This window comes from Micrasema longulum, unplaced genomic scaffold, assembly GCF_059751315.1.
Source record: "Micrasema longulum isolate JH-2025_06_02 unplaced genomic scaffold, ASM5975131v1 h1tg001842l, whole genome shotgun sequence".
NCBI classification, from domain to species: domain Eukaryota; kingdom Metazoa; phylum Arthropoda; class Insecta; order Trichoptera; family Brachycentridae; genus Micrasema; species Micrasema longulum.
Window position 1 is genome coordinate 425351 of NW_028279016.1, and position 25184 is coordinate 450534.

Consider the following 25184-nt stretch of genomic DNA (forward strand, 5'->3'; position numbering starts at 1 on the left):
CGGAGAAATTAAATACTTTAATCAAACACTGGGAACCAAGACGCTTCTTTCAATCCTCTTTACATCGTATTTCATGTCCATGTATACAGCGGAACTATGGAATACATTAGGGTCACATAGACAATTATTTGGACTGCCTAGGTACAGCTGGATGGGTAAACTCTTTCGCCAAAAAACCTGGAGTCCTGTAAAGCTCCAACAATACACTTCTCCGAGCCACTTCAGGGTTGATCCATTCACCCCTGTTTGAGCGATGGCTGCAAATGCTGAGAAATCCATGAGGACATAATATTAGTGAATTTAGTTTATTTCATCTCATCTATGTAAAAATTCACTCAATTTGTTTTCTTTCCTTACAAGTTGATTATTTTTAATTATTTTCATTTTGTTATTCAGTTAAAAAAATTTGGGAGGTTTTTATTATTTTTTTATTTTATCATATACCTATTATACATATTTTGTAAGTTATATACGAAAATGATATATGTGAAAATATTATATGAAAATTATTTGATGTACATATGTTTTTTTTTTGTTTTGTATGGTAGAATTTATTAAACCATTTTACTGGAGTAAAAATTATAATGATTATTAAAATACTCAATTTTTTTAGATCCATCTGGTAGAGATGAAAACATCCCAATAATGGTTGTGTCACAAGGAAATGAGCCTCCCACATTTACAGGATTCTTCCCGGCTTGGGATACAACTTTGTGGGATGTAAGATATTTAGATGTGATATTTGTATTATATATATATATATATATATATATTATAATATATTTAAACATTTTTGACATTTTTAGGTTATTCAATTAAAAATGTTGACTATGGCTTCGAGTTAAATTTAGAGTCAAATTTACATTTTTTTAACAAATAAATTGTTTAATACATATATTTAAACCATAATAAATATTTTTTAAATAAATGTCAATACATATTTTAAATTAAGTATTTCTTCATCAAATAACAAATTATTCCAGGGCCACAAGTCATTTGACAGAGTGAGGAAAGAGATAGAAGGAAAAGTGGACGGAGACTGTAATGGGGGAACCAATGGAAACTCGGAAACGTCATTATTTGATCAATACGACAAGTATCCTCTGTCCGTACTTCGGGGACCACTGGACAAACTTCCACCAAATATTGACCCTCTTCTAAAAGAAGTAAACATTGGCATTTAAAATTAGTGACCATTTTTATTACAAGAGCATATTTTTATATTGTTCATCAACTTCAATTCTTAACTCCCATAATTAAAAATAATTATTTGCTTAACTCCAATGCATATCATGCTTATGTTGGTGTATAACGATAGTTTTTTTAAATATTTTGAATTGCATTGCTTTTTTTTTTCTATTTCCAGCTCTACCTAACCCATGATGACTTTGTATCAACATTTGGAGTATCTTATAACAAGTTTAAAACTCTACCAATATGGAAGCAAAAGGATTTTAAGAAAATGGCGGGACTCTTTTAACATAGCTAACATTTTATGAAAATTCAGTATGAAGAAAAAGGAATGTCTAAAGTGTATTTCTCTCAATTATCACAATTGACTGATCTTACAGAAATCACATCCTATATCTATTTAAATAATGAAAAACTTAGATCAAACAAAAGCGCAAAACTTAAATCCAATAAGACGATTCCTTGCTTTTCCTACCGGGTTTTTTACGTATATTTATGTATATTCATAATCGGTTTTATTAAAAAATAAATATTTGCGTTCTCATGATTTACTAAATATTTCCATTTTGGGGCCATTTTTAATGAGTGGTAAATAACTCACTATTAAAAAATGAGATTCAAGTTGGGGTAGAGTGGGGTTCGAACCTCGGACCTCTGATCCGTGTGAGTCCACAACACTAACCACAGGACCACAACCCGTTTTAATAATAAATATTTGAGTGATTTGTGTAAAATGTGATGACTTTCTTCTGATAAATATTGTATGTTTTATTTTTTTCAGTCTTGAGAGTATGAATGCAAGTATATATGGCATTTTTTAGATTTCAAGGAAAAAGTAAGCATTCTTTTTGTCATTAAAACTGCACGCATTGCTTTAATGCCAGATACAACTAAAGAAAAAATATTGATGAACAAAGTTAAGCATGTAGTTATATTATGTTGCACCGAGTGAAATTTATCATCGCCTGGCTGGCATAACACTAATCAATTCAGGAGATGAATGTCAGTATAATGTATTACCTGGAACTTAGACGTAATACATATCCACTGCTTAGTGAGATATGTGACACATTATCGATAACTGTTTAATAAGGAAATTATTATTATATAACTCAATTTAAGGGTTGGATAATACAAAATAAAAGAATGATATATTCAACATGTTATTTATTATTTTTTGTTTACATGCTTGTCCCTTAAATCTAAAATCAATTTTATTATTAAAATCTTTACAATATACAAAGTTTGTAAAATTCAATAAAATAATTTTAATTCTTGGAAACATAACTAGCGCTCCTGTTACTTCAAATATTAGGGAGAGTAACAGAAACCTGCGGAGGATCAATTTGGATATGTGGGAATTATAACACCCTCCTAAGTAACGCAGCGATGAAGTACAATATGGAAGGAACACGAGCCCACACACTGGCCAATCTGACCCCCGGGCCACTGTAATATCCAAACTCCCACATCTCTTAGCTAATTACAATTTAATCATTTTACACTAATGACATAAACTATATTCATGAATCAATTAACTAACGTACAATGCGATCAAAGTTATATTAAGGAAGCTCCGATGTAAATAAAGCGCAAGTTAAAATGAAGAAGCTATCCATCTGCATCGCAAGTAAAATGGCAACAAACCGTGTTCTGACGCCATTACAGTCTACTCCTTATTGGCAAATTTTAAGCTTTAGACCTATTTTTGGTAATGAGAACAAGAAAATATACAACACGCGTTAAGTAAACAAACCAGTAAAAACATGAGCGTGAATACATACGAGATGAACAAACAATATAATAATATACATGATAACACGCAGATTTTAACTAAGTGTAGAAGAAGCGGGAATGTAAAGAGAATAACTATATTCTGTACAATGACTGGAGCATATGAAACAAGCGTATGAGATGATCGTTAAAACTAAATAAGGTAGACTCAAAGTAGCACCAGTCTACTTGGAAGTAAAACATATCCGTAATTACTAACACAGTACCCTCCTTATCCTGTACACGAGCTGCACTAAGGCCTGTGGCCATCTTTCCATTCTCTCCGACACTAATTTACACATTATGCATATTATAACACAAAGCCCATGAAAGGAGAATAATTAAATGCAATCCACCTTAAGTTTCGGTATTTACTTCGTGACAGTCGGATAAATCTCTATAAAGTAAATGCTACTAAAATATAAATTCAGTTTATGGTTAATGTATTAAAAAATATACTGAAAACTTAACTAACAAAGGTATGACCTAAAATACTATTCTTAAACCCCACATTTTGGCGTAAAATTTAATGTCATAAACATAAAACATTCAATGCACAGAATCCAAATGTATAAACTGAATACTAGGTTGATAGATATAATATTTATATGAAAAATGGCTTTGGTTAAAGTATAAGCATTATTATTCGATATAACAACTAGATAGGGTGGTGGATTGATACATCTGTATGCAGAACAGTCAACAGATAATAAACATTACATATTACGTTGAGTACATTATTAATTCTAAGTGCACCTTCATTTTGTATCATTTCTTCATCACAGTCTTCTTAATCCTCGATAAACTCAATTACGTCCCGTGACGATGTTAATTCTGAAATTAGTAATCGGTGCAATTTACACAAAAACTACAAAACAGAAAATATTGTGGGGTTAATTACAAGATGTCCGATGTATTTCGAGGAGTTTGTCATTGCTCCATACTGCATCCGATGCCAGAGGAAGAGGGATGAGTGGAGATAGACAAACAGCCAGCCAAGTTTATTGTCAACTTTGTTAAAAAACGCTGATAAGTTCAAAATTTATTTTCATATATCTACTTTAAAAAAACGATGAACTATTACATTTTAATCAGCGTTAGTTTTACGGCTCTACAAATAAATTTAAAAACCAACACAATAAAAGGTGCCATTTTCTTCACAAGCAAACCATCGCCAGTCACATGTGTATAAGTATACCATTTCAATAACACAACAGATGTACCCTGTTTTATTTTTTTTTTAATGAAAAAAGGTTTTGTTTATACCACATTAGCAAATCACTGATTAATACTATTTCCACACATTTCCCTATTTATGCGATGTGTTTTCTGATTGAAAAAAAACACTATGGCTTTAGTGAACAGCAGGTGCATTACGGCAGTAGAAATGAAAGCATACAAATGACTATCCATAATATTATCTTATAGGGTAGTGTTTAATTAATACAAAATTATTTTGTATTGTACACTCGAATGTTTGGTTCAGGTACATTTGCAGCCTCATCGTATTAAGCTAGTTTAACATTCAAAATAATGAAAAAATGATTGTCTATAATTATTTAGTGACAATGGATTATCAGTAAAAAGTGGTATCAAAAATTTTTAAGCTCACGTCTCACTATCCCATACTAGTTTTTGTACAGAGGAATGAGGATAAAACCACAAATAAGTGATTTTTAAGCTATCTGTATAAATAAGTAACGCAGAGCAGATTATACCTTCTTTACATATTAAGATAAATGCAGTTTAAAAAATAATAACTATGAAAAACAAACGGCGTCCAAATTAAATTAACTTTTTTTGTTAGAATTTTATAAATATATTTGCTAGAGTATTACAACCATATTTATTATTACCAAATATATTGCTTTGTTTCCTGCTTTAAAATGTATTAGGAAATTTGTACTACAAAATATATACTTCAATATTACATATTACTTATCAGATATTTACAATTTCCTTATCCATATTTTTACACAAATAAGGATTCGTAATATAAATATTTTTGTGTATAAAATCTAGAGCAAAATGGATTGTAAATATGTATCTGTCTCCGAGGTGAAGTTTAAAGTAGTTATGTTTTTCTAAATGTGATTTAATGTTAACTTCAATAATAGAACTCTGGGACCTACTAATCACATTTGAATGATAGAGAAAATAAAACTGCTTTTGATCCAGCATTCCTTAAGTTGAAGTGGCATAACATTTCGACAACTATGATGTGATACAACATGTTGACGAATTATTTTTTCATTTAAGAAGGCAGCGATGATTGAAACATCGATATTTAAGTGTACATTTATCTATAATCCCTGAAATTGTCTCGAGTACACCTACTAGTCCACAAAATATTTTTTAAGTATTGGTTAAGGAAGCGAAGATATTACGCATTAAAATTTTGTTAAAATAGCAGTAAATACGTTCTAAAAAATATATAAATCATCCTTACTTATCCATACAAAATGAAGATACAAGGTGCTAGAAATATAAACATTCTTTCAATGTCCACACAAACTCCACATACTATGTACAATTTTTACATAAGACTGAAATTCTAATTGTATGCAATGTAGAAAGAGACAACCCTATATTACCTGGTTTTATAAAGATAGTCCCAAATATAACTACATATATATTCCAGAGGGAAATTAAGGTTTATTTAAAACACCTAGGTGTAAAAATATAATACTATATGATATAAGGTATTTAAACTAAATTTCCAACATCAATTAAATTTTTAGGTTGTGTTAATAAGCTCAAGAAATATGCAAGGAAATAAGTATATTTTAAGCTGTCCTTAACCACTGCACCCCAAAATAATTTACATCATTATTAACATCATTACAACACAGACCGAAACATAGAAATTAATATTTTACAGAATGTTTTTCCATCACCAAATACATTAATTTCGTAGAAAAAGGGCGATTATTTTTAATGTGGTCGATTCAAAAAGTAAATAAATAAACAATAATTATAACGCTAAATTTTGACGGTAATGTATCAACATAAATTCATAATTTGAGCACGAAATTTGTAATAATAAATTAGAATTATGTTACGACTCAATTTGCAAAAGCCAACATAAAATAATTTTACCGACCACAATTAAAAAACACAAACATATTTATGTAGTTGTAAACATTCCCTTAACCGCATATGATATAATACATTATGACTATTGAGATAGTAAGTAACACACAAACTGAACATGTATGCGTAATCATTTAATTTATAGGAATTACTCGAAGGACACTTGAAGTTATTTTGTACACAAACATGTGGTAAGGAACTTAAATATTTACACAGTAAAATTTTGCTTAAATTAGCGGCAATATTTATGTGAAACATTTCATTTCAACTCCGTTTGGTGAGAGAATGCTCGTCCAATATGAGTAACAATGATTTAGTAAAAATTAAAGATAGGTACATACAATATAATGCAAGATAAATAAGGTGAGGTATTATTTCTAAAGTAAATATAAATTTCGTTGATAACAGGAACAAAATAATATCAAATAGAGCGCATACATAATGGTACACACTACAATCCAATAAATAATTCACCAAACAGAATCAATTGAATAAGTACAATCGATCTTTTTGACTTACAAACATGAGCATTTTATACACCTAAATAACAAGAAAATATAAAGTGATGTAATCAAATAGTGACGAATACTACCAACGCTTTTAGCAGACAAAACTGGCCTAGTGGAGTACAGATTTTGATCAAATCATTCAAAATTTCATAATAATCTGTAGTTTTGTTGAATTTAAAATGTATCAATGATTTCATATTAATTGAACATATTCTATTCTGAGGGAACCCATTTAAGCCAGTGTTGCATATAATTTTTAAATAAAGCATTCAGAAGAAAGACCGAAATAAAGGAAAGCAGTTCAAAAGAGATTTATTCTATTAACTGAAGACATAGGAAGATAGATCCTATGGCTGATTGTTGGTTGGTCGGTTCCCTTAGACGCGGGGGTGTATGCGGTAGTATTGAGTCCAGGGTCATTTGTTAGCGAGAGAAGCATTGGCGGGAAGTGTAGCGGCCCTCTGGTTTTTGCTCATGTAAGCCTTCAGTGATGATCTGGTCGACTCCCTGCCAAATGTTTACATCTCTTATGTTAGATGGCGCTTACTGTGTATTGTTATAATTAGGGCCCATTTACCATATCAGAAGAGGAAAATGGTTGTTGAAAAAGTTACATTGTTAAATTAGTGACCTTAAAAATGTATATTGTGATCTCATTAAAGATTACTTCATGTTCAGAATTTCATATTCCAATACAAGGACGACACAAGGACAGCCATGACAAAACGTAACGTAAATAACAAGGCAAGAAAATACCAAGACAATAATACAAAGGCTATATAAATACATACATAATACTAAAGCTGAAACAATACAGAATAAGCATGTAAACGAAATAATATGTTTTATATTTTCACAAAATACTGTGTACTATTTAGCTAATAACTTGCCCTAAACAAGCACCTTGGCATATTTTTTAATCCATTTGCGTATCTCAATACTCTTCCACACTAAGCAGAAATTAATAATCAACCCATACATTGACAAAATAAATCAATTGATAAATGATAAACTTTCGTTTACATAGGTAAATAATGATTAATTTATTAAGCATTTATTTTTATTTGGCGAAATATAAGTCCGAAAATAATATTATACATATTGTTAAATTACAAAATGCATTTTATAATTAATTGTATGTAAGCATTTACTAGATATAAAAACCGATAAAAAGGAAAATCATGAATATAAAAGAAATAAATAATTATCTATCACACTGCCACATAAATAAAATAAATGCATCAACTCCTGTTAAAAAAAACTTCCGATTCTTTAAAAAATAAATATATTCAAGAGGCACTTTAACATGGTACGCATTTATATATTTTTAAATATTTCTATCACTAAAATAAGTAATCCAATATTCTCACCAGTTGAGGTAATAGAACAATGAAAAGGAGGTAAAATCTTCCAAAAAAACATACATTCGTTGTTAGTTGTGTTCATCGTTGTGTTGAAAAATAACGGCACTTCTATTTATAGATTCACAACGAAGATTAGAAAAAACGGTTGCTCCGAATTAAAGGTGAAATGAAATAAAAACTTTCTAGCACCAACAATAGAAATAATAAAGTTTTTTATAGTATAAAAAAATAGCTGGATATTTCGGAAACTGATGATGTTCACTGGTGCAATATTGTGCAACTGTACACATCTTTTATGGACATAAATATATGCACAAAACGTACTTTGATTAATTTTACTAGTCTTATCTAGGAAAATAGCCAAAACTTCACATAATAATGGAAACCAATATAATTATATTTGCATAAAAATCTATAAATACATTCCTACTACATAAATTACAGATTCTTATTGCATTGAATTTGAAAAGAACCAACATTATTATTTGAAAGAAAAATTAATATTTATTGTTATGTAAATTATGTACATATATGGGTGTTTTTATCATTATGTATTTGTTTAGACAGATTGGGGAATCGAACCCAATAGAACAATGAGCACACCCAATGTAACACAAAACAATAACTAAAACTATTGACTCCATAAGTCAATGAAAGAGGGGAAATGAAATTTAAATGAGATATCAGGGGTGGTATTCTGAATTTCCTCTACCACCTAGAGAGTGGATAATTTGGGGATTTTTATTTACAAATGCGTCAACACTTTGCTTCATATAATGGCCACACTGATGATTAAACGTCAAATGATGTATAAAACTGTTTTAAAAAAACTAATACGGTTTAGTCAATTCAACCTAATTTAGTGTTTCAGGTAATGATTAAGGTCGCAATAACGTCCTTAACGAAAATCATCATGTTTGATTTCACATGTTCATATTTATTTGACGTTTAATCATCAGTGGGGCCAGATACGAAGCAAAGTGGAAACGCATGCAAAAAATAAAAATCCCCAAATTAATCACTCTCTAGGGGGTAGAGAAGATTCAGAATACCATCCCAGGGTAAAAATAGAAACATGTTTTTATATTTAGTGTTTAATTCAATTTTCTATAACTAAATAACACAAAAGAAAACACAATTAGTGTTACTCACATAAACTTTATTACTGAACTGTTCCTCAGAACCATAGAATAGAATGTACGTATGTACCTGCAATATTTTTAAGAGAGAAGAATGTTGTGCAGATAACTTTTCTGACTTAGACATGTTCATATTTAATGTTATATTTTTAATCACATTGTACTTATTAAAAAAATAATGAAAAACATTAGTTTATAGTAAAAAAAAAACCTTTTTTTTTGAAAAAGAGTTAATATGTAGTGTTTTTAAAAAAATATATTACAGTTTCCAGTATTATTGAAACTTTTTGAAGAGAAATAGGAAGATCTTAAGAAGGGGTCAAAACTATAAGAAATTTCATGCAAAATTATTGAAATAAGGGGTAGAAATTATTAAATATTTTTTTATGTATGCAGAATTAACATGCATATGTTTAAAATACAGTATAAAACAGGTTGTAAATGGCACTAATTTTGATAATAACATATTTCAGACTAGAAAATTTTCATCTGTGTTTGTAAAATATATAAAATTTTAAAATAATGGACGAATAATATTTTTTAGAAATTTAGTTAAAGGTATTTTTTTTTATTCTCCTGCCTAAACTTTACTTGAAATAAGATATGTATATGGTTCCACCTTCCTCAGTAAGACTGTATCGAAGCAAGTTTCTAGTGAATTTCTATTCTTTAAATATACCGAAAGTCAAAATACTTCCCGTGTCTGGACAAAATAAAAAAATACAATTCAGTGTGTGAAATAGAACCAGAATCCCGAACTATCGTATTTGATTCGATGGCTAATATCAGATAAAAATCCTAACAAGATAATCAAGTGACTAGTAGGTCTCGTAGTGTACTAGTTAATGCGTGTGCCTATCATATGTGAGGTGCCGGGTTCGATTCCCGGCAGGATCAATGTAAAATCTTAGTTTGATATTTTGCATTTCACTGCTCGCTTAAAATTAAAATTATAATAATACAGTAAAACCCCCTTTTTACATTTTTCAAGGGAGCAGCAAAAAAATGTGTAATACTGAGGAAAACGTTAAAGTGAGGAAATGAAAAACTGCAGAAAAATTATAAAAACATTCATAATTGGGGATTATTCATATTTACTTATGATTTCACTAAAAATATTTTGAATTTTTTCAATTAATACTACAATGTGTTTTATTATATTTAATTTTAAAAAAAAACACATTTCAATAATTTTATGTAGGTACTTAACATAAAAACATTATGAAAGCGAGGTTTTACTGTACTTCATAATAAAATAAAAAAAATCGCAATTTAGTAATTTGATAAGGTTTAAATTACTAAATTAAACCTTGATAAGGAAGCTTGTATAGCATCGAAACCAGTCAGCATAAAATAAAATAAATATTAAATGGTTAGAAAACAGGGTTTTTTGTTTGAATTATAAAATGAATAACCACAAAGTTAGTACTTCAATTATTGAAATAATTGTTTTTTTTTAATAATATCTTTATGATAATTGAATTGATGAAAGTCAGTCAGTACCTGGGAGACACGCGCGAGTTGTCGTGCGAGGCCTGCGCCTTGTAGCCGAACTTCTGCACCTTGCGTGACAGGCGCTGCACCCAGTGACGCTGCTCGTCCGGGGTGGCGGCCAGCACCAGCAGCTCGCGCGCGAATGTCGGGTCGTAGTGCAGCTTGCACGGCGCGATACTCTCCTCGCAGCGTCGCTCCAAGTGCTCCGTGTGCACCTTGATGTGGCACCCTAGGGGAGGCAACAATTAGACACTAATCTTTCATTTTTACCACAGTCCTGTGATGCCGCATAAGGCAAAAATAAGGTTTTTAAAATAACACAGTCCTAAAATAAATTGAATATATTTACAAACTTTAATTTAACAATGCGTAAGAGAGCCAGCGGAACATAAGCGATATTTAAACAGTTTTTGGCAAAATGGCTTTCAAAAATTTATGGTTAATGTGACAAATTTTTGCTGACGCGAACCAGACTCGGGGGGATGCACAGGAGCTGGCAGCCCACAGAGATGCCTGGAGGCTCTTTATGGACACCATACGAATGATGAATGCTTATAATTCAATAATGAAAATGCTCTTACTTTTACACTCGAGTGCTGATGGCGGGCGGAACATGTGCCACAGAGGGCGCGGGCACACCTCACACGTGGTGGGCATGTGGTACGTGATGGGCAGGAAGTCGTGGCCCTTGCGCGAGGTCGTGCCGCCGCCGCCGGGCTCATCGTCCCCGTCGGCAGGCGCGGGGGGCGCGGCAGCGGGCGCCAGCGCTCCGCCCTCGGCGCCGTCCCCGCCGCCTGCGCCACCGCCGCGTCGTGCCTCGCCCTCACCCCCGTACAGTAGCTGGAATATGCGGGGGATGTCCTTGGCGTCGGCGCGGATCACATCGCCCTGAGTTACCGATCGCACGTGGAATACTTTACTGGAAATTCATGATTAAATTATTAATTATTTTTCAATTTATTTTATTTTGATGCAGTTAAGTATGTACATTACAAAATACATATTTCAAGGCACACATAACACAAGAAAACAACACCATTTTTTCAAAGTTACATATGAAAACATTTCTCCATAATATACCCTGATTTTGAAAATGCAATGAATTTTTTAAAATCTTTTTATCGTTATTCAGAGTATGTGATATTTCCCTATTTAGCACATGTTATAATAACTTTAAATCAAATCATACATAAGATAAATATGAGAAATATTGAAATATTTCATGAAAATAACTTACATATTACTTTGTGACCGCACATAATATATTAAAAAAAACTTAAGAAATAATAAATACTAACTTGAGATCTAATATGAGGGCGGGATCAGTGTTGAGCTTATCATTCTCCGAGTTGTAGAAGATAATCTTCTTGGAGCTGACCACCACGTACTGCTTCTTCCAGCCGTGCCTCTTGATGTTCTGCTTGGAAGGGACGGCTAACCAACCTTCCAGAGTAGCTTCACTACCTCCACCATCATCCCCCTCATTATCTGCGGAGGACTGACTCGCTGTTTCACTACTCAAGGCCACAATCTTTTCTTTCAGTTGTTCTATTTCCGCGTCTTTTCCATCGATCTGAGAAAAGATACATAAAACATTTTATAAGAATTTAAGAATTCTTGATGAACTGTTAATATTTAAAATAGTTTATTGTGGTGTTTAGCATGCTTTGGCTAGTAGAGGTGTTGAGTTCAATTAATGGCATGGTCGTTTTGAATATATTTTTTAAAAGGTGTATTTTTACTACAATATTTCATAATCCCTGAAATAAACTGATATGTAAGATTGATCGTCTCATCTAGCAATTTTTTTAATGAAAGATATGGTGCAATTCTTTCAGGGCTAGTTCTACGGATTCTATCAAATAGACATTTAATGTATATTTATCTCTTTCGACACAGACTCGCCTAGTCAAAAAAGCCAACAGGTTTTTTAAAAATATTTGAAGCACTAACTTTATGGAACATTGTTATCCAATATATTACAATGAAATAACTTTGTTTTTTTGTATGTGTAACTTTATTTTTTTAAATTAATAACCACTAGTTTCGGACAAATACTATGCATTCTTCAGGGTTTAATTACAAACTAACTAAACTACAATGTGTTTTTTTTTTATTGAATTAAAAAAAAAAAAACACGTTTAAATAATTGTATGTAGGTACTAGCCCTTAAAAACACAAAAATAAAATTTTGAATTAGCATAAAATGCATACAATGATTCTTTCCCTAAATATTGAAAAATTTTATTTATGTATGGCACCCCAGAATTTCAACTGTCATTTACATCGCGGCAAATCTGTTTCACACTTTTATGATAACTGTTCAAACTATTTCTATTTCTTTCCATATTATGTTTATAACTTCAAATAATATTTCTATAGCCGATTTTTTAAACTTTCTGCATTGTAATTTATTGGTGTAAAGACTTTATTCTTCCTAAACATGCGTCAACTGCATGTCACAATTTAGTAAAATGTCAAAATAGACACTTAAATAATATTATCAATTACACTGCACCTACTTTGAATTTAGTTTACATTAAAAAAAATATATATATATATATGTAATCTAGCTAATGATGTTAATAATTATTCTTATATTAGACGTATGAATGCCGTCTAGATTTGGGCAATACTCACTTCCATCTGCAACTTGAGCCTGGCCTGCGACTCTTCTATGACCTGTTGCTGCACTTCCTGTAAGTCCTTGTGCTGTTTGGTCACCAGCTGGTCATACTTGTCTTTTTCCCGAGTCAACTCCTGCTGCAGCTTCCTGTAGTCCTTGTCTTTACGCGCCGACACTTTACTTTTCGTCTTGCCCACAGCATTAATATCTTTTCTAAAATTTAAAAAAATTTCCATTGTATTGTACAATATTTATTAAAAATATGTTGAAATTATGGAGGAACAAGCAATTTGTATATATTTTAAATGTAAGTTTTCCATGCTAATCATACTGACAAAATTATAAGCATTGTGAATTCTTCATTGCTATAAATAGTAATTATAATTACAGTTTGATGAAATTTTGCTATTTTATTATTTGTACATTTATTATTAGCGTTTATTTATAACAGTTTTAATTCAATAGATTAAAAAATGGTCTCCAAATTATCAGAATTCTAAAAAAGGGTCACTATCTAAATGTAACACGGCGATGTCTCATTCTTAAATTAAATATAAAATTTTGTTATTTTATTTAAGAAAGTACCCAAGTATATTTAGTGCAGGGGTTTTTTTTCCATTCTCGAATGACCTCAGTTTGCAAAACTAGCAACAAACATCCGGGCCCTGATTACAATGGGAAGATAACAGAGTTATCTTCGACTGTCTATAAAGAAAACCCGATATTTGTGTACGTAAATGAGTATATTTGCATGAACATTCAAAGTATCTTCGTCGGTAACCTATAATTGAACATGTTTAGAAAAAAAAATTGTATGCATATTCTGCTTTTCATACAGAAAACTTAATTTTACTATGTAGTTAAAACTGAAGATAAATGTTAACTTCCCATTGTAATCGGGGCCCAAGAGTTATGAAAAAAAGAGAGTTGAAAAGAAAAACTGCTCACAATTGAGAATACATCACTAAATAAGAATATTTCAATTGAATTCTAATGCCAATATGCAGTCTTTTATAAAACGAACCTATTCATGATTTCAGCTAATTTATTAACGGCTTGTTGTTTTAGCATGGATTCAGAGATCAACTTCTTGTTCAATTTATCCACATCTTCTTGAGTCGCACTAGCGCTCGCTAGTCGCTCCTGCAGCATATTCATTGTTCTACGGGTGTCTTCCAACTCCTGCAATAAAACCAACACTCAATTCAAATGAACAATAATAAGACATAAATAGGGGTTTTAACTGTCAGTAAGGTCGCAGTGAGTCACATCTTGCTGGAGGTAGTGATTCTATAAAATGGGCGGACGCTCAGTTGCATTCCACCGACAACACTACTGACTAGTTCAACTCGTTAGCGTCCACGTCGCGGGCCCTGGGCAGTGAGATCACAGCAGATAACGAGAGGATGAAAGGCAAATATCTGGCGCCCCAAAACCAAAACAACCCCGACAGAAAAATCCACCAGCGAAGGCAACCGGAAACCACTCTGGTCATCTTATCCCAGGAATCACAATGGCGAGTACATTCAATAAGCAGTTATCCTGGCTGCGGAATATAAAAGAAGCGCAGGACCGAGATGCTTTCGCTGTAATGATCGCCAACGTCGGGGAGACCTGACAAGGCACCGCAAAAAGAAGTAACATTAGTTACTTGCAATATCAAAATTCATAATGGCCGACTTCCAAGCATACGCGCCTAAATGTAAATATCAAGAAGTAATGTCAAACCTTCAGTTATAATGTTCAACAGAGAAGGGCTGATTCCATAGGCGTGAACCGTGCCATTGGGAGTTTTACTCAAAATTTAGTGATTGTGTAAACAACGAACACAGGATTTTGTTTCAAAAGAAAGGGCCAAGGTTTTAGTGATCTCGATTTTAAAAAGACAATGACTGCCTATATATTATTCATAGATTACCATTTATTAAAAAAGTTTTCATTGATTTTATTTAAGCCACATGTCTCCTTTCAATAAGCTTTACACAAAACAAACAAATTTAAAATACACATTTAATCATGATATTTACAACTAAACTCCAAAAATTTTAATTAAATTTTGCTCAATGAAGTTCAGCAAAAGGTCTCTGGAAAATATTGGCCGTTCTCAATTTAATAAGTTGGCCGATGAACTTAAAAACCAAAAGTCGAATAGCAAATCCAAAAGTGTTGCAATTAAAAAATATTTCGTAAATCTTTTTGATAGTAATAGTTATTAATATAATTTATATAAATAGTGTATAACACTGAGTTTTATGTTTCTAATTTTACGTTTTCTTACTATTTTGGATGGTATTAACTGATATTATGTATCGTCACAAAAATGATTTCTTTTTATGTACCGTCCCAAATGAGTGTTTTTTATAACCCCTGGGAGTATAATATCTTGTTCGTGTATTATATGTTTTATTGATATTTATTTTTTAAATTTCAAAAATGATTTTCAACCAAAAATACATATTTCACTTACTTTACGTTGTCGTTCTGTAGCTAGACTAGTCTCCTTTTCCTTTTCCCGCAATGCTTGAAGCGTAGTTTCTCGTGTGGACAAGTCATTTCTGTGTTTATTCATAACGTCCTTCAGTTCGAGTTCCTTCATGGTTTTTTCCTTCTCCAGATCAGCGATAGTCTCTTCGGCGATAGTTCTGCAATATACAATGTTAAGTTAGAATAAGCTCTTTACATACAAAATCTATTCATATTTTAAATAATAAAGCATAAAATCAATTCACTCGAGACAAAAGAATTCCTTCTTGCAGCTATACTGTTGATATGAATAATTATTTCAAAACTAGTATGTTTTGTATTCAATATTATCAATTCAGAGATTAGATTAATTGAATCCATCCTTGCTCCGCCTACGGGTTACAAATAAACATTTATTTACATCCAGATTCTGGAGAACAATAATGGCAAATATGTGAGCACTCATTGATAGCATAATATGGCGTAAGTTTTTTGTTTTGTTACTATCACTAAATAAATTTAATTTATGTTTAAAGCATTAATTTTGCATCAAACATTGTAAATAATGTTAGTAAATATTATTATATGTATAACCACTTACCAACTTTTTATGTCTAAATTACAAATAAATTGTAGAATCGAGGTATATTGAGAGAATGTCATGTGGCTTTAATATTCGCACTAAAGAACACACGAGATGTTTAAATAATAATACATATGTTTAGATCTCATAAATTTAAACCACAATTTCAATGAGAATACAGGAGTTAAAATTTTACATTCAAATACTAAAAAAGAACTCAAATTAAATAACACGGAGATGTTTCACATTTACATAAGCTTTGAAAAATAGTATTCCCCTAATAAATAATCAAATATCTTTTCAATAAAGCCGAATTTTTTATTTAAAAATTAACTAATCATGTAACTTTCAACTTCTTAGCCTCTCCCCTTCCCAAACCCTTACCCATTCTCTAAAATACCACATAATATTTTTAGCTTAATTTTTAGTGCATGTTCGGACACGGTGGTGATTGCATCCGCCTATAACTTTGCACGTAATTTAAGTATTTTTTCATAAACACTTTGTATACTGAGTGTCCTGACGAAGAGATGGGTACGTCTCAAAACTGGTAGACATAATAAGTCAGTAAGATACTAACATTTATTTATTTATTTACATACAGGTAGTATTGTTACACATTATTTGGCATACAAGTCCCAACTCCATGGGACTAAAAGTCCTGTGTTGACTCGAGCAATTTGTTGGCACAGACACATGAGTATATCACCACAAATATAGGATCAGAAACACAAATACATATTTTTTTAAACAGATGTATGGCACATCAATATGTAAACAGAACAGATTAGTTACTTGGGTCTTTCTTAATTCTGATCACTCTCTTGATGCTCGAATTATTAGGACGATAAGTTCATGCTCCTACCAGCTGAGACACATCAAATACATAAGTTATTGTTAAGCACTTATTTTTGGAATCTCTAAGTTCAGTCATATCACTCCACTGCTTTGGGAATTATACTGGCTACGTTTTCCACGGAGGATAGAAACTCTATTGGCTTATGTATAAGTCACCGAATAACTACTCTGGATTATCTTTAAGAACTATGCATTCCAGGTGACTAGCTGACAGACATTTTACGCTTAGATCAGCTACATCTACAGCAATTTGAAAAGTTATTTTACCTGTATGCAACCAGCACATTAAATTAGGTGAATGCCCATTTGCGGTAGCAGGCTCTATGGCATGGAATACTCTTCCAGTAGAGGTGTGAAACTGTCCGAGTGAAGTGATGTTTCGAAAAAAACTAAAAACCCACCTGTTCTCTAAATCATTTTAATAAATCCGTAGCATGTGGAGACAAAAAGATGCCCATTAGAGGGTGAAAGACCTAATTGGTCAAATAAATAAGTGGAAGTGTAAAAAGTATATTTAAATATAACTTATTATATCATAACAAAATAAATAGTTTCACTGAAATTATAAATTTCAAGTGAAAATTAAATTTATATTCATTGAATCACTTTGAAAAGCGCCCTTCAGGTATATTACATTACGAAAGTGGTGCTATATAAGTTATCCATGATAATTATCAAATTATTAGTTGAAAACAATTATAACTAACTAACTAACTAACTAACCATCACGCCATTTCCCCAGAGGGGTAGGCAGAGAGGATAGAACGCCACACCACTCTGTCCTGGCACACTTCCTTTGCTTCCTTCACATTCATACATCTTCTCATGCACGCACGTCGATTATTCCGACTTTTCACATGACATGACACAACAATTATACTATTAGCAATACAAAAATATACATATGACAAGCTTCCAATAGCAATTAAAATATTCAAAAGAGAGACCGTATGTCGAGAACCTGACCTGGGCTGGTATTCCAAACGCTCTTGTGGCCGTGTTATCTCGTGTATTTACATACAAAATACACGAAAAACTGTTTTCTGGTGCCACGAGAGTGGTTCAGAATAGCACCCCTGGCTTGTAGAAAGTAGATTTTTGTATTAATACTTGGTTTAATTTCCCTATTTTAAGGATAAAAGTTGATTCCAATACATTGATACTATTTAGATATTTTTAACAAAGATAAAGCTGCTGAGGAAATGAAGTCTGGACATTCATAGAGCATATGATCTGTCATCATATGGGTATCAATAAGTATACTACATTTATAGATTTGTACATATTATTATATTATTACAGCTGCAAGAAGTGTCGGCATACTTATTTTACAGCGCCCTTGAAGTGATTTTCACAAAACTGGCGCCCTATAAATTACCCATAGTAACGTGATTTATGAATTTCAAAAATAGCCCACCTGGCCAAAGCCTCCGAGTCTGCCCTGGCGATGGCGATCTGCAGCTGGTGCAGCAGGGACGCCCGCAGCTCCTCCAGCTCCTGTGCGGCGCGCCCGCGCTCCTCCCACTCTTCCCGCATCTCTGACACCTGAGTCTTGTACAGGTTACTGAAGTCTTGCTCCGCATCCAGCTGCTCTTGCAGCTCCTTGAGCTGGAACACAAATGCCCACCGTGAATTCTTTTTTTCATCGTCAAAATAATCCAGGTTAAATCGACCACCCCATTTTAAATAAATCGTTAATGTCGACCATTCAGCGAATCGAACTGAAGCATTGGGTTGAGTGCATTTCAGCTCTTTAGATAAAAACCCATATTGAATGGAAATGTTTACATGAGAAATAACAATTCAAAATAAAAACTTCAAATTATTGTTTAAAAATTTTAAGAATAAATGGTTCTTAAAATTTGTTAAACCATTATGGCCAATAAATATATATGTCTGAACTTCAAAATATTCTGTCTTTTGCTTGAGGTAATACAATATTACATCATCGCGGGTTAAGGAAATTGTAGCACAGCCTGTTTGGCGCTATATATTGTACTCATAGAGTATGGATATTGATACAAAAAAATATTTTATAAAAAATTGGAGATACCACTTACTTCACAAGGACAACAGAATTGTTGAATAAATAATGAATGAGAAAAATGATGTTTCCAGTGATCAGAACTATTGGATCGGGTTTCAAGAGATTATGAAAAAGACATTATCATCTGATAGAGTAGTTGTAATAACCTGCACGGCCTGGAGTGTCTGTTTAGCCTTGAGCGCGATGAGGTCCTGTGCGGCCTGAGCGGCTGCCTGACGCGCGTCATGCAGCTCGCGAGCGCGCTGCTCCCGTGCGGCCCGGAGACTCCCTACCTCAGCCTGTGCGGCAGCCAGCTCCCCGGCCAAAGCCTTCCGCTTCTGCTGCTCCTGCTCCAGTGACGACTGCAGGGCTTGGACCTGAGATATAATCATCCTCGTCATTTTATGCAATTTACATTTTCATCGTACAGTTCATTACTCAGATATCTCGAATCACTGTTAAGAGATAATAAATGAAGAGAAAAAAAATTAACTCCTGGAGTATGCCTACCAAATTTAGAGTGGCAATTTTAAGGAAGACAAGAGTTGTTGGAGAAAGTTCAGGGAAGGGCAAATAAGATAGAAGTTTCACTAAGGAATAAAACATGACGACTTTGAAACTATTCGAATAAAAGGAAAAAGACTTTTCATTGATAGTTAGGTACCTAGGTACTTGTTTATGATTGAACTCCGAAACAAAAAAATTATTTATATTCCTGAACGTTGGCGTGCCTGCTATAAGCTTCAGCAAACGTTTTTTCGTAAATAAGGACACACATTATTTATTTCTGCCTTTTTTGAGCTATTTATTTTATAGCTATTTATCGTAATAAGGGATAATTTTTCATTTTATCTCTTCATGTGATTGGCTAAGAGACCTCGTCGTGCTCAAATCAAAATCGTGGAAAAATCACTACTGAAAAGAAAAATGCCCGATTGTGTAGTAAAAACGTGCAAAAACTGTCCGGATAAAAGGAAAAAGACTTTTTATTGATAAGCAGGTACCTAGATACTTGTGTATGATTGAATTCCAAAACTAAAAATTATGAATATTCAAATAATTAATTAAAGTAGGTACTTGGGTACTTGTTTATGGTTGAATTCCAAAACATCAATCAATTGTTTTAGAATATAAAAATCTTTTTTCAACTATCAAACTTTGGTCTACTTACAAACAGTGGTGCATTTCGTGTAAGAGTCAGATAAAATTATTATTATAGGCATTACCAAAAATCCATTAAAAATATCTTAATATGTAGAAATTAAGATATTGTAGGGAAATTATACAATTTAGTATCCATTGAAAATAATTGATGTTTGTAAACGTTAAAATACAAACTTTTTTAATATACAAAAAAAAAACATCCTCCAAATTATTCAATATATGCAGTTTAGACGAATGCAACCCTGTAAAATAAATGAAAAAACATTTATGCTTCTAACTTTTTTCTACTCAACATATTGAAGATGTTATTATTTGTAAACCTTGAGGACGTAAATTAGAAAATTTTGCCAAAAACCGCACATAAATCTGTCAAGCCATTTTTGAGTTTTTGCGAGACACAACATGGCGATCATTTATATATATATATATATATATATATTTATATAACAGTTGACCCAAGATCAACCTTTGTAGTACACCAAAATTCACTTTTGTATTTTACTTTTTTCTTCATTTATATGGGTATGTATATTGTTTCCTATCTGTTGGGTATGATTTTACTCCTATGTTATTTAACTTTTTAATCATGGTCTCTACATGTACAGTATCAAAAGCTTTTTTAAAGAACAAAAGTTCACTATTATAACAATTTAAATTTGAGCAATTTGATCCATTACAGAGGAAGCAGCATTTTACAACAACGATTGAGAACTTTTGTACAATTTTATTTTATTAAACAATGTATTTCTTTATTGATTTTTAATTTATTTTTCAAAGCTTATGCAATATTTTTCTTAAATAGGTTTAGTAAATGAAGAAATACCTTTTCACTTTCTTGGCGATGTTCTCCTTCTAATTTCTGGAGCCTTTGTTGAATTTGACGGTAATCGACACTCAACATGGACATTTGGCGTTCCTTTTCTTGTGAATTCAACTCGGCCTTTTGTCGTGTGCCTTTTTCCTCATTCAATTTGGCTTGAAGAGCTAAAACGCATTAAAAGAGTTAGAAGATTTACAGCAACTCTAGTGTTCATACAGAATAGTCTTATATTTAACTAGTATAATTTTGTAAGTATAAACTATTCTACAGGCAATTTAAGAAGAGACTTGACATTTACACGCTCATGAAGTTCTGTAAATATTAACAGTTAAGTGTAGGAAACAAATGCCATAGTTTATTGTTGTTGTAGCCGCAATAGTGACTACCACCAGAAAACTTCACTATAGATCGACAATGTCAAAATTATATTGAATATCAAATTATATTGTGCGTGTTCATTTTATGAGTCAAAAATCACTATTCACTCCCGATTATTTTATGTGATCCATACTATAATTCAGTATGTTAAAATAAAACACTCCCGAGTTAATCTAAACAAAACGATTATTACTTTTATTATAATAAACTGTATAAAGCTGTTTCTGTCTATATCATTGTCGCCCTATAATTATTGTGGGAGATATATTATAACTTTTTCTTTAGTATTATATTGTCTTACCTTGATTTTTGTATTCCTGTTGAATGACCAAATTTAACAAATAAATATACAGCTTTTATGTTTTTGTTTTTACTTTACAGATTTTATTTTTATTTAGTATTAAGCAATTTAGTCGTAAATATGAAAACCCGCTTCTACTCACCCCATCTGATGGAAAGTAATTCAAAATTCAAAAATCAACATCAAAAGAAAAAAGAATGTCACAACACTATTGTAATATGTCGAAGGTATCTTCTTATATTGCCTGAACTGTAGTTTTATTAATTTCTTAAGCAAAAAAACACAGAAGATTTTTTAAAAAGGGGAAAACAGTATAAAATAATAATCACACAATTTAATGAACAGAAAATATAACAAAGATAAACTATTGGACCAGTTATAAATAAAGGAATATAACAATTAATATTTTAAAACAAAATCCACCTCTAAATATTTTATCCATTCTGCCTGGTGATGCATGCAAAGTATAAAATAAGAACATAAATAATATATTATCGTAACTTGTTAAAAAAAACTTTATTGTAAAGAGAAAAATTTACCTTTAACAAGTTCCAAATTGGCTTCCTCATTAGAGAGCATTTGCGAGCGCTGCGTATGCTGGTGAGCACGGACTTCCTGCTGTAGGCGTTGCTGCGCGGTCTTTAGCTCCAGAGCCAAGCTAGCCGTCTGTTTCTCCTGCAGCGCCAGGCGCTCCACTAACTGGCGCTCGCTGGTCTCGGCGCGGGCTAGTCTTGCGGCAGCACGCGACAGCTCAGCGTGCGCAGCAGCCAGGCTAGCGCTGGCTTCCGCACTGGCCGAGCCAGCCTCGCCGCGCGCGCGCCTCTCCCGTTCCAGCTCCTCGAGCAGGGCGGAGCGCTCCCTCTCCAGCGCAGCCTTGTCCGCGTTCATAGTGGCGACCATACCTGAAGACATCTGCTCGGCCGCCTGCTTGGAGACTTGCAACTCCGCGGCTTGCTTGCGCAACCGCGCCGACGCTTCCGCCTCGCTCTTGATCCTCTCTTGCAATTCCGCCAGCTGTTTTTCTAGGCAATTGATTTTATCATTATGCTGTTGATTGTTGTTCATTTCTTTACTTCGCTTATTCTGCTCATCTTCCAAGCGACGGTTCGTATCGTTCAACAGATTTTCCAATTTACGACGAAGTTCTCCCTCAGCTTCGATCTTTCTATGAGTTTCCTTTATGTTGTGTCTTAGCATTGCTGTTTCTTTCTCGGAGATGGCGAGTTTCTCCTTCACTTCGGCCTCTCTTCTTCCTAATTCCTCCAGTTCGTTTAAAAGACTATTGTGACTTTCTTCTACTTTGTTTCTGACGCTTCTCTCGCGATCCAAGAGCTTTTCGAGCTGTAGAATGGCTTCTGTTCCTTGCGAGTTGCCATCGACGTGGTTAGATGACATCGCGTGGACCCCATCCACCCTGTCACTTTTAAGAGTGCAGAGTTGATAATCGCTATTGTAAGTAAAACCGACAAAAGGCAAATGATTCCCGGCGTACGCTTTAGGAACAGGAAATAACTCGTCTATAGTGTCTACTTTATCTATATCGTCAAAATTCCGGGAATCATCATCGCTGGATAGTTCCGGTACAACGGGAGGAACGGAATCCCTAAGATTATCAAAACTCCACTGATCATTAACAAAAAATGGATGTCCCTTGATTTCATCTACGTTGCTTCTTCCTAGTCGCCTCGTTCTGTCAGTCAGGAAACCCCTGATGAGGGATTTAGCTTCGCGAGATATTTCTACATCTTCGGGAAAAGACAAGGAATTTCTATGGTCCATAATTTTGCCATATGTCCCGACTAAACTATCCGCGTAGAAAGGCGGGTCTCCGATAAGCATTTCGTACAAAAAGATTCCGACAGCCCACCAGTCACATTCCCGGCCGTATACGCCTTCTCCGTTTTGGGACTGCAGCACCTCTGGAGAAATGTAGTCGGGCGTGCCCACAGCGTTACTGGCCCGCACAAGACCGTCGGGCCCCATGCGCATACAAGTCCCGAAGTCGGCCAACTTTAAGTGACCGTACCTGTCTATGAGCATATTGTCGGGCTTCACGTCCCGATGTACGAAGCCCATTTTGTGGATAACATCGAGTGCGAGGACAATCTCCATGGTGTAAAACATGGCCCATTTCTCGGGAATATCGAAGTTGGACATCAGGCTGACTAGATCACCACCGGGCATGTACTCCATGACCATGTACAGATACTTGTGATCTTGGAATGCGAAATGTAATTTTAATATCCACTCGGAATTGGCGTGAGCCATGATATGCCTCTCTTCCCAAAAGAAAGTAGAATCGGACCTCTTGATCATTTCCACTTTACTTAGGAGTTTCATGGCGTACACAGACCTTGTAGATTTGTGCCGAACTAATTGAACTTCACCAAAAGCACCGCGACCGATCACTTTGATCAAATCAAAGTCGGACGCTTTCATTCGTAAATCACATATTTTAGATGCTAGGGCTTCATCTGAAAACAGAAACAATCATTTAACAACTGGGATTAACAGAGGGAGTAATTTAGTAAACGATATAAGTTAAACTTAAATAAAACATAACCTCAGAATACTGCTGACAAACTGAAGCTATGAATTTGAGTAAAATAATTCATTATAGGCACGCAAATCTAAAATAGTTAACGATTGTTTGTAAATGAAAACAGACAATATAAAGAATACTCACATCGGCTCGTATATGCTTCTACGTTCTTCATCCGCCGGATAGCGGGGTGATCGAAGTCAGCTACGAGCGCCGTGACAGTGTCCAGTAGGCAGTCCACATTCCCCGCGGAGCGAGCATCCGTGAGGTGCTCCTCCAGCATCCTCAGGCGCCGCCTGCGCTCCTCATCTACCGTCTTATCCATCCTCATTTGTTTCCGGCTCTCGTCCTGGTCCACGCGCTACTAGCTTCGTCTTAAGGACATTTTTCTGAAACTTTGTCAAATCTGACGTTATACACAAACACGCGAGTATGAGGTCATAATGTTTATTCAACCAGTGTACATTGACGAATAATGCATTACCGATAAGCGAAATTTGCTACATAACACTTATAAATGACATTGCACTAATATTGCAACTACCGAGTAACTTCACTTGTCAAAATATCGTCCTAGAAAACACGAAATAAACGTTTATGTTCGTGACAGCCAGGCTTGTAAAATATATGACAGTCACAGTGGAAGGTGGGTCCTTGTTCGCGATAATCGGATTCACAGTGAGCACTCCGAATATTATGTACGCGCAAATTTTGATGTAAAAGTTATCGTTGATCAATATTATATCTTACCTTTCCTCCGTTAAGATTAGAAACATAAAATGTGTGTAAAATTATCCAAAAAAAATCTCAACTCTGAACCGCTTCCATCTAAACCACAATGAAGTTTGACGACAATGGCG

The 25184-nt window shown here is 33.5% G+C and overlaps 2 protein-coding genes across 5 annotated transcripts in view; one reads left to right on the top strand and one right to left on the bottom strand.

The window, feature by feature from the left end:
* The window catches only part of qua (villin like protein quail), a 47384-nt gene extending 45034 nt beyond the window's left edge, over positions 1 to 2350 (top strand). For both annotated transcript variants that reach the window (XM_088238249.1, XM_088238248.1), the window contains exons 14-16: positions 614 to 720; positions 984 to 1166; positions 1367 to 2350. In XM_088238249.1, the coding sequence (XP_088094375.1) occupies positions 614 to 720; positions 984 to 1166; positions 1367 to 1480 (404 nt within the window). In that variant the 3' untranslated portion in view covers positions 1481 to 2350. The remainder of the gene's footprint in view (positions 1 to 613; positions 721 to 983; positions 1167 to 1366) is intronic.
* On the bottom strand, positions 2344 to 25180 carry Rok (Rho associated coiled-coil containing protein kinase). 3 transcript variants are annotated; one of them, XM_088238247.1, is made up of 13 exons: positions 25075 to 25180; positions 24469 to 24719; positions 22322 to 24256; positions 21107 to 21267; positions 19287 to 19496; positions 18511 to 18701; positions 15657 to 15831; positions 14214 to 14371; positions 13204 to 13402; positions 11862 to 12136; positions 11145 to 11482; positions 10573 to 10792; positions 2344 to 3798 (listed from the first exon to the last, which is right to left on the bottom strand). In XM_088238247.1, the coding sequence occupies exons 2-13, from the start codon at positions 24653 to 24655 to the stop codon at positions 3771 to 3773; spliced, it is 4077 nt and encodes a 1358-aa protein (XP_088094373.1). In that variant the 5' UTR covers positions 24656 to 24719; positions 25075 to 25180; the 3' UTR covers positions 2344 to 3770. The 3 variants fall into 3 exon arrangements, with proteins under 3 accessions (XP_088094373.1, XP_088094372.1, XP_088094371.1); XM_088238246.1 differs by lacking the exon at positions 2344 to 3798 and adding an exon at positions 6171 to 7073 and having other exon boundaries at positions 24469 to 24713; XM_088238245.1 differs by lacking the exon at positions 2344 to 3798 and adding an exon at positions 6171 to 7073.
* Between the last annotated feature and the right edge of the window lie 4 nt (positions 25181 to 25184).